The sequence below is a fragment of the Didymosphaeria variabile genome, assembly GCF_027946475.1.
Source record: "Didymosphaeria variabile strain IMI 356815 chromosome Unknown scaffold_8, whole genome shotgun sequence".
Taxonomy (NCBI): domain Eukaryota; kingdom Fungi; phylum Ascomycota; class Dothideomycetes; order Pleosporales; family Didymosphaeriaceae; genus Didymosphaeria; species Didymosphaeria variabile.
The window spans coordinates 1,975,044-1,994,279 of NW_026611627.1; the positions used below are offsets into that span (position 1 = coordinate 1,975,044).

Consider the following 19,236-nt stretch of genomic DNA (forward strand, 5'->3'; position numbering starts at 1 on the left):
AGTACGACATGTGCTCCTGGACACATTGCTCACTTTCATCACAACTTCGGCATGAGACATCGCGTTGCTCTTCTCGGATAGATGCACTTCATGTGCTTTGGTCGCTGTCTTTTTTGCGTGGACCCGCACTATAGCATTCGGTCCTGGGTTTTTTGTAAGGGTTTCCCTTCTCATCTGATCTTCGGGATCTTTTTTAGCATTTGCTGCAATTTGTTACACATATACCCATTTCCTTGCTCATGGCAATGGTCATTGTTTGTTGGACGAGGCGGTTTAGCATGTCATTTTGGGCGTCACCCCGCACGGGATTGCTCGGTTGCCAGCATGCCCCATCAACGATTGTAAATATATTCTTGAAAGGGAGTCGAGATAGAGGATCAGCTGAGTTTTGCATGTGTGGGCGCACACGGAAGTGAAGGTTAGGGCGGGGAACTCAGAGCATCCAGCGATGCGGTCCTAGGATTGCGTACAACCACACGATGCGTGTCCGGTACGTAGAGCAATACAAATGGGCCCTCGGTTCGGCTCAATCGCGTGGGCCTCAGCAGCTCAGCTCAGCTGGCTGTCCTTGAACCGCTGGGGGCCAGAACAACGACAATATTTTTGGCGTGCGGTGTGCTCGTGTTTCAGAATTGCGTGGTTGCAGGCTTAGCGCTGTAGTATGTAATTCAGCATAGCGATTGGAGATGGGGTTTGATTGTGGCGCTCAGGTGACGGGGATGAGATTGAGTGCGTTGGAGGATTTTGTGTCACGAGGAAAGCTTGGGGAAGGGCCGTGGAAGGATGAGGCTGCATGAGGCTATCCTCGGGGAACTTGCCAGCGGTGACGCTTACCGTACGATTAGGTGCGCGGGCTAAATGCGATTGCGAGCCAATGCGTATAGTACGGGGGTTTGACATTGAGCCCAGGGGTCCGTGACTGAATCAGTGGTCTTGGACCGGGACTTGTACAACTGCTCGTGTATACAATAGCATTGACAGACGCGTACAACACCACACCATGTCTCTCTCAGCAATCAACAGCTCTATTCCGAAACCATCCAGGCCAGTCTGCCACAATAATTCAATACTCTAGCGTGTTCACACTTCAGCGGTCATGGACCATAGCAGACTGGCTGAAATCGCGCCTCCCGCCGTCTACGAAGGGTATCAAGCCTGGTCCGAAGAGTACAACCCAGATCCCTTCAGCCTCAACATTCACTTCCACAGGACAGCATCCCGTCCAAAGGCAAGTGCAAGTGCAGGCTAGCTCTGTCCTGCGCCACAGTGCGCCACAGCTGCACCGCGGCTGCGACTGCTGTTTTGTGAGTGTCGGTGCTCACGTTTTGGAGCCCCACCATGAGGCAACTGCAGCCTGGCTTGTCCAAACCCGCGTCAGTGTCTCTGGCCTTCGAACGCACAAACACCACAACCACTCTCCACGAAACTGCCGCCACATAGTACCCGAACCGGGTCTACCTGCCTAAGCCGCCACTCGCGCACCACAGAAACCACCATAACCCCATCGCAACACAACGAACAAGATGCAGATCAAGTAAGCCCCGCGAGCACAGCTGCCTCCATCCCATTCCTGGGGTAAACCACAGCACCAGAAGGAACTCTGCTAATAAGTTTACAGAGTGCGCACGCTCACCGGCAAGGAGATCGAGCTCGATATCGAACCAGACTACAAGGTCCGCGCCTCCCTTCGCCTACCAATCCTTACAACGCCGATCCCCCAAAAACCGCGCATGCCGTGCGGGACACAGTGCTGAGGGTGAACAGGTCTCGAGGATAAAGGAGCGCGTCGAGGAGAAGGAAGGGATTCCGCCAGCGCAGCAGCGTTTGATCTTTGGTGGAAAGCAGATGTAAGGCTGGTCACGATCATGGTACCATGTCGTGCTAACATATACGAGGTCCGACGAAAAGACGGCTGAGGACTACCAGTTGGAAGGCGGTGCTACGCTACATTTGGTACTTGCTCTGCGTGGGGGTGACTAGGCTTCAAACGTCTTTGACAGGCCAAGTTCCTTGAAAGAGTCGAGCCGCACACGGTGACGGCGAACCAAACAATTTGCGGATAAGTGCACAGTCCGGAAGCTATTCAGAAAGCATATGTGGCATAGTAATGGAGCAATGAACTCATGAACGCTGATATGTTTGTCGGCTTGTTTACCCCCTCGTTAAAACACACCAAAGACATGCGGCGCTTCGGTTGATACCTTGGATGAACCGGGTATCGTGTTGTGTATTCTGAGTCGAATACCTCACGACGAAGCGACGACGTTTCTACATATTGTTAGCTCGATGTGACGGGTGACGAGAACCCCTTTCCCCCTATCTGGACATACAGCTCGGGGTCAACACGTGGACATCCTAATGCACCTTGTAATGGTCAACGTAGAGGTCCGCTGTGCTTCAAACATCATTTCGCAGCTGCGCTACAACCCGAGACCAAACCCAAAGCTTCCATCGCTGCCATATCCTCCGCCATCAAGCATGCCTATCCCCGCCGTCACCAGGCTATCGAACTGCCCCCAGCTTGTCAAATCCGCCATGATACTACTCGTAGGCAGGAAACTCGTGTTGAAGACCGCGCTCTCAGGCGTAGGCAGATTGTTCCCAACATCCCCACTGCCAGCGCCAAAGTAAGGCTCCACGAACCTAGCACTCTCTCCTAGGCCCCCGCTTACATTCGTTGCCAAACCGCCTGCCACCGCCGGTGACGCCGAAGACGCAGGCGTTGTTGCGTTGTGCGTCTGCTGCTGATGAGCAGGTCCCCTGACCTTCGCCGCCTCGATGCGCAACTCCTCCAACACAAGAACGTAGCGCTTGGACAGGCAATCTGCCTCGGAGATGGACGAAAGCACGCCCTGGCAGCGCAGACCCGCAGCGTAGTACCCCTCGCACTTCCCCGGCTCCACAATGCCCTGCTGGATGCGGTAAATGTACAAAACCACCACCGCGCAGAAGGCGTAGTACTGCGTGAACCAGAACGCGCGGAAGATCTGGCTCTCTGCGATGTCGTCCACCACATGGACGATGCCCATGGCCGCGTCTAAGCAGTGCTTGAGGTTTTCCTTGCACGTGAGCTCGATGGCGGGATGCGCATCGCCTACTAATCCTCCTCGTTGCGCCGCTGTTTGTTCGAAGTGCGTCAGGCTGGCAAAGTTTGAGAGGAGGAAGGGCCGGTGTACTAGGAGGACGGCGTGGTAGTACGCTAGGTTTAATACATTGCGTTGACGCTGGTAGATGGGAATGAGGAGGCTGGAAGGCAGGTTGTTGGTGTCGAGGAAGTGAGCGTTTGATTGGCGCCAAGCGATGAGGTCGGTGGTGTACTTTTGGGCGAGGGAGATACGGTGGGGAAGGGATGGGGGACGGATGGGGTATAGGTCGCGTAGGACAGAGGAGAGTATCTTAGAGAGCTTGATGTGCTCTATGGGTGCCATCATTACGGGGATTGAGTAGCCCAAGGAGGGAGAGGGGGTTATGGAGTGAGACGTGAGATCGGCATCATTGACGAGGGTAGGAAGTTCCTGATCTTGTATGAGAACCATAGAGAGCCTAAGAGGAAAGTATAGGGTGTGTACCTGGTCAATGTCCTCGTCTTTGAAGGTGCGAGGCCGACCTAGAGCTGCGGCGAGGTATTTGTCCAGCACGTACGCTACCCAGAACAGGCGCCGCCGACTCTCGAGCTCGATGTAGTCGACAGTAGTTGACGGATTGCAACTCCTACCTCGATTCAGGCCAATGGCGAAGGCGAGGTGAGCCAATGTACCGAACAAGCTCCAGCAGTGATTGACTCGAGACTGCGTCAGGAGGTAGAAGCATTGGCCTAGCCTTGCTTGAACACTTGCGAGGCGCACGGCTCCGCGTTCCTTGCGCAATTGGTGTTCCGAAGCGAAGTAATATCGGGCACTGTCGATGTCAGCATGCGAGGTTCCGTGGTCAGATAGGGTCAACGAGTAGGATACCTGGCTGAATGTGCGTCGGCCTCTCCTGGCATGTATGCTTTCGCCTGGGCCATGACAATCAACAACAGAGCTGTCTTGCCCGGTGCCTCCTCCTTGTTCTTCATGTCGCCCTGTGTCTCGTAAAACTCTTTCAAGAGCCCCTCGATCGTGGGTCTGTGCAGGAACCGATGCGTGGGTGCAGCAAAGTCAAAATACCGCTCGACGAGCTTCTCGCCCTCAGCCTTGGGCGGCAGCACGAAGAAGGTCGGGTCGAATTCGGGCAAAGGGGCATCGCCAAAAGTGAAGATAGACGAGTCGTGGGATAAGGAGCTGTTCTGGTGCAGTGTTTTTTGAATGCGTAACAGAAAAGATACACCACTGGCTGGGCCGACATAGTGTCCCTGTTGATCAGTCTGTGCGGGTTCGGGTGAGGTGCGAGAGCTAGGCTCATCTTTGACGGCGAGACGATGCGTCCCATTAAAAATACTTTGTGTTGAGGGAGCGTCTATGCGTGATGGGGACAATGGTCTTGGAAGATGAATAGTGGGCGTAGAGATGTCAGAAGAGGTGGTTTCTGGAGCTGTAACCGGTGCTGGTAGGGAGACAGGCGGTTGGGCGGCGGAACTTGCAGTCAGTGCAGCTTCGTCTACTATAACAGACGGCAGTCTGCCTCTTGTGTAAGAAGCCGTGAATTCGCATGGCTGCTTTGATACCAGGCACAAAGCGCATGGGCAGCGGCCTGTACATCGTGTCTTCTTTCTGCAAAGACATCAGTGTTGAACGCACATGTTGAGTAGGTAGGAGCACGTGCAGAGCTACGATGGTTGGCTTTGATGTCGAATCGACGTCTAAGCTACTTGCTTACCTCTTGCATCTATCGCACGCTCTGCTGACCCTCGACCTCTCCTTCGTCTCTCTCCTTCTCTTTAGTGGCGGGCTTGTCGTGCCACTTGATGCACCATCGGGCGTGCTCGTTGCTTCGTCTGCGGTCCCTGAAGATGGGTTACCAGTGACGTGGACCCACTCCGACGACGCATGTGGCAAGGGCGCCCCTTCGGAGCCACGCTCCATCGTTCTCGGCGTGCTTGGAGAGAGGGATGAACAGTTGCCTGGGAGGGCATGGAAAATTATCCGATGGTTTCCGGCCCGGTTGTTGTGGCGGATGCAGCCGATTGGCTGGTCTTGGTGGAAGGTGGAAGCGAACACCGCTAGAGGAGGAGCGAACGGGTGGGGAGAAGTGGCAGTGAAGGGGGCTGAAACACTCGCATGGACCCACCTGTGAGACTGGAAGCCAACGTCGCAGGATGAGACACGGCATTGCTTGCAGTTCGACAGACGGCTAGACCCTGCAGTATACCTTCATCGCGCAAGATGTGTGGTCGGGTGGATATGACCCTATCCGTAGACCACAGAGTCAAAGAAGGGGTGTGATGTTGAAAACGTGATGAGAATTGAATTAAGCTACTTCCAAAACAGATTTATAGAAGCTCAGGGTATCATACTATATGTTTACCTCTTCCTTTGAATCCTCCAGGGGTCGTTTGTTGGTATCTTCGTAGCTTTGTCGTGTCTCCCCGATAACGACCAATTCCATGATCCGCGAGAAGCTCAAAAGCGTATGGCGAAACCCAAGATCGTCGCTGCTACTACGAGTACAGGCTGACGATATCGTATGCTAAGAGCTGAGCCTCCGCTGCCGACCTGGCCTTGAGCTGTACCTCCTGCAGGTGTGCCGCCATTACCGCTTGCGACTCCAGGCCCACCGACTTGGCCACCGTCATTCCTCGGGGTCGTCTCGATCGCCAGGTCCTGAAAAGGCTGACCCGGTGGATTGTTTACGCTATTGACGAGAGCCGTGAAGTTCATGATTGGGTTCGAGATCATGTCGCAGCTCATACGACCGCCATTTGCGCCTAGAGGCCCCGGCGGAGGCTTGGTGAGAAGCTGTTTTGCACCCGGAAACTGCGAGATGCTGTTCGTGACGGATATTGGCAGGTTGAAAACGCTATAGAAGTCATTGCCGTTCAGCCGGAAGTTCTGGTGGATCGAAATGTTGTATTCGCCCCGTGCTGTAGTCCCTATGTCTTCTTTGCCATCACCGACTAGACAGTCAGGCCACTCGAAATTGATGTGCTTCACCGTCTGCCCTGGCTCTTGGTTCATGATGTTGGCAAGTGGTGGTGTTGTGGTCGATATATTAGAGATTGTAAAGTTTTTCAAGAGTGTGTTGCTAGTCAAGAACATTGTGAAGTTAAAGACTTGGGTCAGCGGATCGTTGAGATCCTTGGGCGGCACCGGCAACTTTCCATCTCCCGATACATCTATAGCGACGTGCAAAAAGTCACCACCCATTGGGGTGAATGGTTGGGGCTATCGGACGTCAGTGAAGATCGCATTTGGATTATTATACCTCTCACAGCTAGAATTATACCCAACCCAGGTGTGAATATCCGTCCGTTCACGATATCGAACGCGCTTGTGTCGGTTTGTCCGTTGTTGTTCCCGTTGCTATTCTGCCGCGCCAGTATTCGATGTCTGGTCCCCCACTGCCCTAGCATCTGCGCATTCCCACTCTCCCATACCGAACCAAGTATCAAAATAGAACGCAGGATAGAGGGTAGTCCGATCATTGCTCGACAACGACGGCACATTCTCTCGCGCCAGCGAGGATTCAAAGAAAGCGGTGCGTGGTGGCGTGGGTGGAAAGACGAGTATGAGGCAGGGTGCAGCTTGAGCAGCAGAGCATCATGGCAACATGAGTGCAATGCGTTGTCGCGGGCCGGCCGGCTGCCTAGGCCTCGCGCATGACATGGTCAGAGAATGATGATCAGGCATCGCGCAAGTATGTGCCGGCCAAGGTGCATGCTTGCGGTGGCTAAATAGGCAAGGTGTTGCCGGTGGCGGATTTCCTGATGATGGCACAGGCGATTTGGACTTGTGAGACGTAGGGTGTGAGAGGAGTGCTGCAGGTTGGACCGTGCTTTGCAGGGTTGCACACGGAAACGGTAGCATCTGACAACGCAAAACTTGGACCGTGTCCATTCTCCACGACATCTTCTTGATATCGCGATTACTGTGTTATCCCCTTCTTGCTATGTCCACACCGTCGTAATTTTTCCACCTCATTCGGCGTTGATTTCAGTAGTGCTGTGAACGGATGTTGATGGGATTCATGTTTTCACAGTACATTTACGAGAAGTCGTAAATTAACAAAGGTGTTTAGTCATGTATGACTTTAAGACTAAATTCAACGATATATGTCACGCACATCGATATGTGGACAGACTTACAAGAGAATCAGTACGGACACAATTGGATGCGGACCTTCATCGCAGATAAAGTTGCTTAGAGTCTACGTTATGTCTCTACTCGAGCTTCAACGTAGCATAGCAGCCAACAGTTACGTCAGCAATTGATGAAAACTTCCTGCAATGCCAGCTCAGCGTTGCTGCCTCCCACTACTATATCTAATATCCTTCAGAGACCTTTCAAGGACTTCTATACTACTCACACAACAAGCACGACAACAATAAAAAAGCCGAACAAATACCATCAATAATCAATAATCTCAAGCCGATATGCCTCGTCCTATCGGCCACACGTTTTGGCGAGACCGAGACGGTAATTTTAGAGGAACCGCATTTTTCAGCCCAGACGATTTCCACCACTACCCAGGAGGATACGACTCTTTTGATGACTCTGACAGTTCCTATGAGAGCTACGAATCCAGTGATTCGGACAGTTTCTATAGGAGCTACGGCTCGGAAAGTTCCTATAGTGGCTACGACTCTTTCGATGATGAATTCTATGGGGGTAACGATTCTTTCGATTCTTTCGATTCTTTCGATTCTTTCGATTCTTTCGATTCTTTCGACGATTCTTATGGTGGTTATGGCGGCAGCTACGGCAGCTACGATTATGGTAGAAGACGCGGGCCCAGGTACTATTATTGAGCTCTTGAGTTTGGACGTAGTTTAGGAAGCAAAGAGGCGAATGTACCCGGAGTCTGCCCAAAGCATGTTTATCGGCCGTGCCAATGGACAGAAGCTGATATGGGATCTGACGTTCGTTGACTTTCGTCGACTCTGTGCTTGAGCCACATAGGTAGTGCATGATCAGTAAGCATTTCTTGTATTAATGCATATTTATCCATGTAAGACCCCAGAAACTCTCCCAGAAACTCTCCCAGAAACTCTCCCAGAAACTCTCGTAGAGTCTCTCTGCGGCCAGTTCGTGCCATTCGCTCACACTGCAAAGCCAACTTTCGCCTTAGTCGCTTACAATGCTATAGTATAAGGACGACTTTCCTTAGATATTCGGGCTAGTATTGAGTGAGTTGAGAGATGTAACTATCCAGGATTCAAACGGAAACGCAGAGCCGTTTGCATAATGCAAGAACACATCTGTTCATGTCTGTTCAGTATGAATAGGGAAGACGCATCTTCAGACGTAGCTCTCTGCGTTCCAACACATCGTAATTGTACCCCACATAGTCCCTGTCTATCAGATCTCACCTAAAGAAACGATATCGTAGACCAAATCTAAACCAAATGGGTTGCTAACAGTACGAGCAGTGTATACGAACAACGCGGGCAACGCCCTCATTCCCATCCTTATGACCACCTTCATAGTCATGCTCGCATGCATCTACAACACCATATGAACCACCATGCCTGTCACGGGACATGGGTCTTGGCATGGGTCCTATGTAGAGGTTCCGGCACACTAGCTAATTAGTCTCATCACTCATACAATAGATACCAGCTCACCATAGTCTCGCAATGCCCAGGTTGCGGTCTACTCTCTAGCACTCGCATCCATCCATTTAATATATTTGCGCGACCATTCCCGCACGCTGTCATGTTCGCATATATCTTTCCAGCCTGTTGTACGGCGTCCAAGGACTTCAGAGTCAACATGCATCTTTCAGCGAACACTGTCCCCCACCCGAGGCGCGCGAGCCGCAGATAAAGCTTAAGCGTGCACCCAGGACAACATCGAGTGCGGAAAAACTGAAGGTTAAGGGAAAGGCCAAAGTGGTGCGGGATCCGAGGCTTAAGAGGAGCAGAAAATCTTTCCAATTGCGCGATATGATGAACCAGTGAGATGAGAAACTCGATGAGAAGCTGTAACGAACCCGGAGGTATCCGCAGGAGTGAGGGCAAATGCGCGAGACAAGCAGATCAAGCTTTCCAATCTCTAAGGACTACTGCGTCTTTACCAACCCCTCAGGCGACGTGCTAGGTTGCGCGCACGGCGCGGCAGGGGAACCTAATTTGTAGTTAGACGTTGGGAGGGACATCGATCGCGCATCGGTAGGAAACGTTGGGTAATGTACTTGCTGCGCAAATACTGCGTGAGGCGTAAGAAAATCTCCAATAAGACCTTGAACGCTTGTTGTTGTGAACGCGTGCCTGTGGTCATAGGATACCTTCCCGAACGGATAAGCATCGATAAATGGACGGTTAAGCTTAAATACCTTGATTACACTGATGCCCGGGGGTTGGGGGACGTCTCATCTTTGGGGGCGGAACTACAGTGAAGTACACTTAAGCCTCAAGAACGACCAAACCCATACGTTGAGCATAACAGCAGCGGAAAAATGAAGTTGCTGGTCATGTTTGGTAAGACTACTAGTTGAATACTACGTAAATGGAAGGGTATCTGTAAATATATACATGCATCGCCAGCGCAAGCGCACTATATGCGGCGAACTATGATATCTGCCGTACAGCCAAGGCCATAGCTTGCCTACGAGCTCCCTAAACAGAATCATCAGTGCAGCCGCACGCCGTCATTTGAAATAACGCCAAAGCGCGAGACATACGAAAATGCACATGTGTAGATCTTGACAAAGCTGATAGAAAGCAAGATGGTTGTGAACCAGCTGCTTCACCGTCTGAATTCAGGTTTCCTTGCCATATTGATGGGTGGCGGTCCGTCGGTGTCTGGATACGGCAGCGGTGCACCAGGAGGCGGCTTAGGCAACGACGAAGTTGGGGGTGGCAGTGTCGGTGGGCCAGTCAAGTTTGACGGCTGGAGACCATCCTCGAACGGCGTCTTTGGTGGCCTTGGAGGTGGGCTATTTGGATATGGACTACTCGGTTGCGGCTCCTCGAAGCTCCGGTTACTCAACCGCGGTGAGTTGTGTGCTGAGCCCACTGTAAATTGTTCTGCCGATCTGCGGTTGAGGTTGACGAATTCACCAGAATAGCGTGGACTCAGGGCTGAGTCGATGGGCTCGGGATACTCATCGGAAGCTAGCACTGCAAACTTGTCGTTATCTGATGCGCGACGATAGGCCGGATGGAGCATGATGTCGGGTTCCTGTTGGTGCGAGTAGAAGTTGGGCGCAACCTCTTCAGCAGGAAGCTCAACGACCATTGGAGAAGCATCCGGTACGGTAGGAAGAGGACGCTCGTAAGGGTTCTTAAGCTGTGGTACAGGGCCGCCGCGCGGTGGCAGCCCCTTCTCTGCTCTGTCCCATCTCACCTTGGCGAAATAGATCCTTGCAAGTTTGGAAGCAGAATCAAAGGTTTTACTTTGGACCCCTTTATCCCCCAAATACATCCGCGTGCTGGAGCTGATTTCGGCGAGGCGATTCCACTCGTTCATACCAAATTCTCCAACACCAACGTTAACATTGAGTCGGTAGTAATGTTCCGGGTTGACTTGTCGCTTGGCCAGGTGATCCTTCATCGACAGATGTATCTTTTCGCAGTCTTCGATTTTGCTGATCAACCTCCGCCTTGCTTCGGCAAAATCCCCAATGCCGCTTGAGACAAACCCCTCCCACCAGAGATGCGCTTGCTGATTTGTTCCCTCGGGCCTTTTTCCTGTACCAATGCTGATGAAGACGCCCACCTCGCGACCAGGCCATTCGTTGCATACTGCCTCGTCAAGGATCATTGGTGCTGGGTTGTATTTGCCGACGCCTTCGTCAAGGAAGACCGATTGGCCAACCTGGATTGGCTTGAAAGCAAGTGCTGTCGCGCATGTCGCCCGACCAGCCTGCCATATGGTGGCATTCGGTTCTACTGATGTCTCTTTTCGCGAATCGTAGGAGCGTAGGAGTATCTGCCCGGTACTAGCGTTCTTGGAGCCCTTGTAGACAGCCGTAACAGCCCTGGCAGAAGTCAATGACCGCAACAACCCACCATGGGCTCATACTTACGTCTTCGTACGCTCCTCTCTGTTATCGTAGAGCCGTGCATTCGGGTTGCCCCATTTCAAGGCAGCCATCCGCGGGTTCACCGGTGCCATGCCAATCTGGCTGTACCTGCTGGCTGTGCTTGCGCTTCGTTCCATTCTCGTGGGATAAGCGCTACCCGGTGACATTGGCGTGCGCAGGTCAGCTCTGGAGGACATTGCGTTCTCGCTGTCGTTTCCCTCATCGTCGTAAACGGTGTGCTCCCGCACACACTCCATGATGGCATCCTCGAGTTTCGACGCCTTGAACAGGGTATGTCGGTACGGAATGCCGGCGAAAGTCTTGTCCGTCTCAAAGACTCTTTTTGTCATGCGTACGTAGACATCTTTGCACGTCTCCACGTCCATGCGCAGCCTTCCTAGCATGATGGCGATCAAGCCGCCGGTGCCTGTACCTCCGATGAGGTCGAAGTGGTCGCATGGTTTCGGTATTTCGTGTCGCTTTGGGGCCCTTCCCTCTGTCTCGACGAAGGTGCGGTGCATGAGTTCCTGGAGGATGATGAGCATCGAGTAGCCACGCACACCCCCGCCATCTGCCCCGCGTCAGTGCCTGATGCCTTAGGATCGAAATTAGAGACATACCTAACGAGAGGATGCGCAGCGGCGGGCCCTTGGTGGTGTCCTTCCGCCGGATGCCGTTATTCGCCATGCTGTCGAGCTCTTCGGCTGCGGTGGTGGAAGGCCGTGGGTTGGCCGTGAGTCTTGGTTGCCTCTTGGGCTGGGGGTGGAGCGGCGCTATGTGTCCGCGAGGAAGGTGCCTGCGCCGAATGCGCACCGCAGTCGTGCTCAGTCCGGGGCTGTTTCCAGCTGAGCAGTACTGCCTTGGCCTGGAGTTGGTCGACACCGAGGCTGACTGTTGGGGATGCGCGCCGCGAGCGCTCGGTCGACGATGGAAGGAGGGGAGTCGCGTAGTAGGACAGAGCGAGGTGCGGAGTGAGTAGCAGAGTGCGCAAGCACAGTCGACTTTTCACGGCGCGTGTCACTGGCATTCACCCTCCCATGATGCCGAAAGACAGGGTTGGCATGCTTGTGACGTTGCCAGCGCGCCAAGCCCCACTTCCAGTTCGCAAAAGCGCTGCGCCACGACGCCACCGCGAGCCCTCTCCGCTGTCGCCCAACAGCAAGCCGGGCATGGTCTATCCCACTCTATCCCACCCTCGCGTGGTGGGTTTTCACGGCGCTCGTTGCAATGCGCGACATGTTCGCCCCTGCAGCGGATGTGCAGTCTCCCGCTTTCGCCTCCAGGAACGCCCGAAGCCATGCTTTGGGCAGCAACCAGTGGTCACGAACACTTTCGTCGCCTTCTCCGAACCACGACGCCTTCGCCAAAACGGCCCGTGAACGAGAAGCCATGGGCATGGGCGCCGCGTCAAAGTTGTAGCAGGGCGCGTTGTAGGGCGTAAGCTGCCGATGACAGTTCGGCCTTCGCGAATGTCGCCATTCATGACTAACCCCACATCCACCTCGGCTTTGGCGGTGAAAGCCGGCAGCCTCTCCACCACATCGTAGGGCTGGACTCGATCTTGCTCGAGATCATCTTGCTTGCGGTTTGGGCTGTCTTCACGCCACAATGTCCCACACCTTATCCACCGAGCAAAGCCTCATTGTTGCCGGCGCAGCAATAGCACTCTTCCTCGTGTCCCACGTGTTCCTCAGGTTGCGAACCAGGTCGACCAAGGCGAAGTCGTTGAAAATAAGCGAGGTATTCTTCAACGCGTGTGGCGCCGTCCAGCCGCGTCTGTGTTGCTGACGCATGGATTTCAGATCTACGTATATCCGATCAAATCTCTTCGGCCCACCAAGCTCGAATCAGCTGTTGCGACCAAGTATGGCTTTGAGCACGATCGTATGTACCTTGTGTGTTACGGGACTTCATTGGTATCTCGCTCTGACCTGTGCAGGGGTTTTCATGTTGCTTCAGGTTCTACCGGACGGATACAGAAATATGGCCGTCTCTCGATACCCTGACATGACCCAGTTTCTTACTTCGATCGAACATCGCAAGGATGGGAAGGCGGAAGTCCACGTTACCTTCAGCGCATTTGGCAATGAGGAGAAGTCAAGAACGTTAAGCGTTCCACTTGCGCCAGACACAGAGAAATTGGATCCCTTCAACGTAGACATGCATGGAAGCCCAACCGCAGCTTTCAAGATGCCCCATGAGTATAGCACCTGGTTTTCCGAATGCTTTGGTTACGAAGTAGTGCTTGTTTTTCTCGGCGACAACAAGCGTGAAGTCTTGTGGAGGGATCTCGTCCAGACGCAGAACGCTGCTTTACTAACTCGTGTCCCTCTGCTCGGCTCAGCCATACCGCAAACCCCTCAGATCACCTTCGCTGACTGCGCACCATACCTGGTCGTATCGTCCACATCGCTTGATAATGTTTCGTCAAGGCTTGCTCCGGACGAGCCCATGGACGTTACCAAGTTCCGCCCCAACATCGTGCTATCCGGTGCTGACGAAGCTTGGGAAGAGGATTACTGGAGCAAGGTCCGGGTCGGCAGCATAGAGCTCATCATGAAGCACAACTGTGTGCGCTGCGCCAGCGTCAATGTCGACTACGGGACAGGTAAGCCAGGAACTGGTGAGGCCGGACAAGTCTTGAAGAAGCTGCAAAAGGATCGAAGGGTCGACAAAGGTGCCAAGTGGAGCCCCGTCTTCGGTAGATATGCCTTCTGGAGAGGGGCGAACAACGCACATGTGTTCAAGGTCGGAGATGAGGCCATCGTCACTGATCGCAACAAAGACCGGTCAATTTTCAGTAAGCTACCCCGATAAGATCACATTAATAGTGGTATACTGACTCTGGTAGACTGGCCTGGCATCGGATGAAGCAGGAGATCCCAGACATTAAGGGAAGGACCGCATTCGATCAAGCAAGTGTATCAGCATCTACGTCACTCGGCCTCATCGCCGACGCAGGTGTTGCTGGAGCAGTGTTGAGCGGGCATTTGTGCTGTTTCTTCCGTACGACAAAGTCGTCATTCACCGCATTGCATAGTTGCTGCAGTATAAAGTGCACAGGTGCGGGAGCAGGTTTTAGACGGGATTAATGACAGAGCTTACACTATATGCCGTCCTATCTCTTCTCCGACTATCGGCCCCAACTACAGCCCAAGGGCCGATTTTGTATTGTGTGTTTCTCTCAAGCTCTGGCTCACTGACGTATTAGGAATCCTACCAGTAAGTTGCGGAGTCATCTTACCCTTCGTATTCGCCGCACTAACCCTCTAGCGTTAGTGTCAGTCGGCGATAAGTCGATGATTGCGGCCGCACTCCACCAACGGTCAGTTATTTACTTCGTTCATATAACATATGGCGGACCCGCGCAGTTATCACTAATTGACTCCGCACTGTTGCATGCACACTCTCTTCTTTCAATATGCCCACACGGCAAATTCAGACGTGCACCCGATGCAAGGACTCTAAGCGTCGTTGTGACAAGCTTAAGCCAAGCTGTTCGCGATGCGAACGCGCGGGTCAGACTTGTATCTATCCGGAATCAATATCGAAAGAAAGTTCTATTGAACCTGAGAGTGGACTCCTGAGTCCTTCGTTGACTCGCAATTCCAGTCCGCTTGAAAGTGAATCGGCTCCGGGACGGATCGTCAAGAGAAGAGACCGCGCAACCCTATCTTGTACAAGATGCCACCGGCTGAAGGTGAAATGCGACAAAAGACAGCCGTGCTGCAGCCGATGCGCTCGGCTTGGACACGGAAGGGACTGTGTATATACGCACAAAGTGCAGCCTCCGCTTTCGGTCGGTCCTTTCGTGGTGGATGGTGACGATGCGGAGACCATTGTGAGTGTTTGGTTTCTACGGAAGCGGGGCTCGAGTCATTGGAAGGCACTTATGACCAGGGTGGGCACTATGTCTCTTGTGCGAATAAGGATGCTAAAGTGCTGCAGCTCGAATCGCTTTCTGGCCTTGGCGAACCGCCCTTCCAATGGGTAAGTATCACAACTAGATTGTTCCATGACGATCCATCAGTCCATACAACTTACGATATCTAGCTGTCAATGTCGGTTCGCGCGCACATGGAAGGTGATTGCAGCAAAGGCCTGTCCCTGCCTGGCAATTTCCCTTTCGGATCCATGGAATCCATACCATATCGCTCACCATCCAAAGTGCGAACACTGCTCGAGAGCCATCGGCATAAGGCTTCTTCTTACCTAGAGAGTTACTTTGCTCTATATCACTGCACCAATTTCTTCGATAACTCAAAACTCCAAGCCGAGGTACATCAATTCTGGCAAACTCCGGAGAAGTTCGATCTTGGTTGGCTTGCTCAGCATCTTGCTGTTCTCGGATTAGGTGCATTTGCTGCAGGTATTGAGGACAAAATCGCTGCTGAACTATTCTTCGCCAGCGAGGCCTGCCTGGCGCAGACACCGTACATGTTTCGTCCTACAGTCGCCAACATCCGGACATTATTCCTTCATGTTCAAGCTAAGCAGGTTTGCTACGCTACCTGCTGGGCTCTTGACGCATGTTGGAACATTGTGGGACTCATCGTGCGTCTCTCTATTATGATGGGCCTGCATCGAAGCTGGGTTCCCGAGCCAGACGAGATCCCCAGCATCTTTGATGAGAGGGAGCAACGCAAACGCCTATGGAATGCAGTCGTCAAGGTGGACATACAAATGTCTCTTGTGACGGGACAGGCATCGCCATTGCCTACCGATGCCTTTTTAGCAAATGCTCTTAACAGCATCCAGGGTTTACCTCACAACAGCTACGATCTTATAGCAGCATCGTATCCTCTTATTTATGAAGTCCTCACGAGACTCAACACGAGTATAGATATGATATCCTACGAGGAAGTCCTACACTACGACACACAACTGCGGCGAGTCATGCGACTCGCTGTTGCAGCTGCGGAAAACCAGAGCTACGTCGTTCGCACAACGACCGATATCTTCTTTCGGCGAGTGCTCATGGTTCTACATCGCTATTATGCCTTAGATTCGGATGCTCCGAACCTTTATCCGACCTCCTATTGGTCTTCGCTTGAGTGCTGCCTCGCGCTTATCGTGCACCATCGGGCGCTCATGGCGCAGTGTGGAGCCCTACCAAACAACGTTCACCTCATTGCTCGACCTTTTATGCTGGACTTCTTCGCAGCGGCATTGACTACGTGTATCCATCTACTATCCATCGATGCTCCACTTTCTGCTACCATCGGCTCTGAGAGCACGATTCCGCCTCGTCGAACGATTATGGATACTATCGAATCGTGTCTGGACATATTCGCGAGGGAAAGTGACCACTCTGTCTGCTTCGGGACCGGATATCGTCTATTGAGTGTTGTGTATGGGCTGATTCCCAAGCATCTGACATGAGTACACTGCAACTTCGGAAATTTTTTAGATTTGGTCAAGTGTATTTTACAAAGAACAACGTCAACAGCCACCCTCCATTGTTGTGAATGCTCGTCAATTTCGAGGAAATACCTTTAGTCGCTCCAACTATCACCATTACCGCCGCCACTGCCCTCGAAGTCATGTTCACGAATCACGCTTTTCAAGAAAATCAGCTCCCGCTGCAACGGAACGAATTGCGTGTACTGCCTGTCCGATAGTGTCAGCAGTTCTAAGCACTGTTTCCCGAATGTCTCAATTTTCGACAATGTTCTATCGACACGTGGATGCTAGCCTGATCTTTCGCCGCTAGCGCGTTTCGATTCCGCCGACTCACGACCATTTTGGTGCAGTATAAGGCAGCTATCAAGGCTTCCTCGAGCTTTACACTCGATTTTTTGGCCTATTTCATGTTGGTTATAGTCATATTGGCACCTTCAAGGGGATATCAACCTCTTCCTCCGGTCCAGGAGGACGCTCCGACGCCTTCGAATCCATTCTTGCCGCCCAAAGCAAGTCCAGGATCCCCTCTTTGGCATACCACCTGATCGTCTTGATCTCCTCTTCGAATACATGACGTAAATAATCCAAGCTCTTTAGAGCAGTGTCTAAAGCGGCGTTCAAAGTGAGGATCGTTTCGTTATAGTGCAACGTCTTTTTAGACTAGATCTGTTACGGATGCTTCCGATAACGGCCTGGAGTAGCTTCTCGATCCATGAGCAGTGTCTTCAAGGGGTCGAAGGTCGAATACCAGGAACACCGAATATGCACGAATCATAGCCGCTATACGATCGTCGAGAGGAACGTGTGACCTGCATTTACGCAGACAAGAAGGCTTTGAGCGCCTCGATCGCGGGCGCATGCTACATCTAAGAGCTATATACTCGATTCTATGAAAGTACGACTATTCTGACGAGGTCCACGTTTTGACCAACGGGTGATGTACGTCACGACTAAAAGGCTAGCACGAAGACTGTTTGCTTCAATTAGTGTGGACACAAGTAGTGCAAGGAGCCCGCCCTATCTCGACACCTTCCAATCGAAGTTTTCATAAACTCTCCACGGACTGGACCGTCGTCGATTTTGATAATGATGGCGTACGATGCGGTTCTGGGAGAAGACATGTGCCATTGTGCTGGCAAAAAAGCTTCACCTCTCTTAAGTACATCAACGCGACACCTAGGATGATAATATATACAATCTAGTTGCCCAATGCGTGATTAACATAAGCCAACAACCCTACCGCATCTGCCGACGGTGTGACTTATCAGTATCGCCACAGGATATACAGCGCTAGCAACAGGACACGCCCACTCCTGCTTTTAGAACGCGTAGAAGTTTTAGCGGCTGGGCTGCAACCACCAGCTGATCACCTCTAGTTTCTGTGTATTGCACATTCGCGTAGAATAGCCTAGATGTCCTTGATCACAACATATTATTGTAGTAGTAACCCATAACAAAATGCAGCACCGCGTGACAAGTAGAGTAAAACCAATGACTTTGAGTCCTTGTCTTCCATAAGTCCGTGCAACGCAGCCATCTCCACTCAGATATCCAAGATCCTCGGGCCACCGACCAAGGGAATTCAGGTCTTTCTCATACTGCCGCCCAAAAAGCTCGCCGTCTCCGTCAACGCACTCATAAAATTTGTCCCGGCCTCCTCACCCGATGGACATGGTTGACATGCACAGTCGTCACCCCCCTCCTAAGCAACTTCTTCCTAACAATCTCCCCCACCGCCACACTCCTATGCGTCCCCCCGGGACACGCCACCATCAACAACAACGACCCCGTACCCTGATCATAAGCGCTCATCATCAGCCTTACAACTTCATCTCTGTCCATCATCAGCCTCTCCCTTAGAATCTAGATGAAAATGGGAGATAACTCACAAGTCTCTCATCCCCTCATCATACTGCTTAATAGTATCTTGAATCTCCCTACTCTCCCCCGTAAAGTGCGCCGACAGGGCCGGTGGTGGTGTAGGAAAGTGGCCCACGTCAAATGTGATAAGAGGCTGCAGGCCTGTCGTAAGGAGCGCCTGCTCATACAAAGCTTGCGCAGCGGCGTCGCCGGATGCCATGCGTGTTGTACTGTAAGTGAGGATGTGTGCGAGGCGGAGGGGTTGGCGGGCGAGGTTTTGCTGGAAAATACCGGGAGCGAAGTTTTGCATGGCGATAGCGCCGGGATGCATGAGTGGTAGTCCCTGGGGGTAGAAGGCGGGGAGTGGATGGCGTAAGAAGGGTGCGATGGGTAGAGGATGGTGGGCGAAGGGGGTTGTGTGGATGATTTCGACACCTGGATGGTGCACTTGGTGGATGGTTATGTGCTGTTGATCTAGTAGCATGGCGCTGGGGTGGTGGACCGTGTGAGTGGTCATGTATTGCTGGTCGATGAGAGATGGTGGCGGGATGAAGTTAAATGATGGCATAGCTGCGAAATGTGTGCTAATACTGAGGGTTACGATAATGATTCGCGATGCTGAAGTGCTTGGGTGAGCAAATGGTTAATGGCAGTAATGCATAGATGCTCGTATAGCCCGTGAAGGATTGAGTTTTACCAGCACTTGAAGGGGGTCATGAACTAGATAATATCGTTTCTCGCCATTGAAGTTACACGTGAAAATTCCGGTAATTCGTTTGGCGAGAAGACGCGATTATCAGTACTGTGCACACTATAACCGGAACCTGTGGCCCCAATAGATCACGTATGCTGTGAATACACAGTCTGAAG

The 19,236-nt window shown here is 52.4% G+C and overlaps 5 protein-coding genes across 5 annotated transcripts; 2 read left to right on the forward strand and 3 right to left on the reverse strand.

The window, feature by feature from the left end:
- Window positions 1-2,420: 2,420 nt before the first annotated feature.
- Window positions 2,421-4,410, reverse strand: N0V89_010891 (uncharacterized protein; the record flags this gene model as incomplete). The annotated part of the gene is made up of 3 exons (XM_056219631.1): window positions 2,421-3,897; window positions 3,954-4,262; window positions 4,307-4,410. 3 exons carry the CDS (start codon window positions 4,408-4,410, stop codon window positions 2,421-2,423), a joined length of 1,890 nt encoding a protein of 629 aa, XP_056066758.1.
- A 1,130-nt stretch (window positions 4,411-5,540) lies between these two features.
- N0V89_010892 (uncharacterized protein) lies at window positions 5,541-6,284 on the reverse strand (the record flags this gene model as incomplete). Its single annotated transcript, XM_056219632.1, has 1 exon — window positions 5,541-6,284. One exon carries the CDS (start codon window positions 6,282-6,284, stop codon window positions 5,541-5,543), a length of 744 nt encoding a protein of 247 aa, XP_056066759.1.
- A 3,540-nt stretch (window positions 6,285-9,824) lies between these two features.
- On the reverse strand, window positions 9,825-11,790 carry N0V89_010893 (uncharacterized protein; the record flags this gene model as incomplete). The annotated part of the gene is made up of 3 exons (XM_056219633.1): window positions 9,825-11,058; window positions 11,107-11,674; window positions 11,724-11,790. The coding sequence occupies 3 exons, from the start codon at window positions 11,788-11,790 to the stop codon at window positions 9,825-9,827; spliced, it is 1,869 nt and encodes a 622-aa protein (XP_056066760.1).
- Window positions 11,791-12,711: 921 nt separating this feature from the next.
- On the forward strand, window positions 12,712-13,920 carry N0V89_010894 (uncharacterized protein; the record flags this gene model as incomplete). Its single annotated transcript, XM_056219634.1, has 3 exons — window positions 12,712-12,843; window positions 12,906-12,987; window positions 13,043-13,920. 3 exons carry the CDS (start codon window positions 12,712-12,714, stop codon window positions 13,918-13,920), a joined length of 1,092 nt encoding a protein of 363 aa, XP_056066761.1.
- Window positions 13,921-15,237: 1,317 nt separating this feature from the next.
- On the forward strand, window positions 15,238-16,485 carry N0V89_010895 (uncharacterized protein; the record flags this gene model as incomplete). The annotated part of the gene is made up of 1 exon (XM_056219635.1): window positions 15,238-16,485. The coding sequence occupies one exon, from the start codon at window positions 15,238-15,240 to the stop codon at window positions 16,483-16,485; it is 1,248 nt and encodes a 415-aa protein (XP_056066762.1).
- Window positions 16,486-19,236: the final 2,751 nt, after the last annotated feature.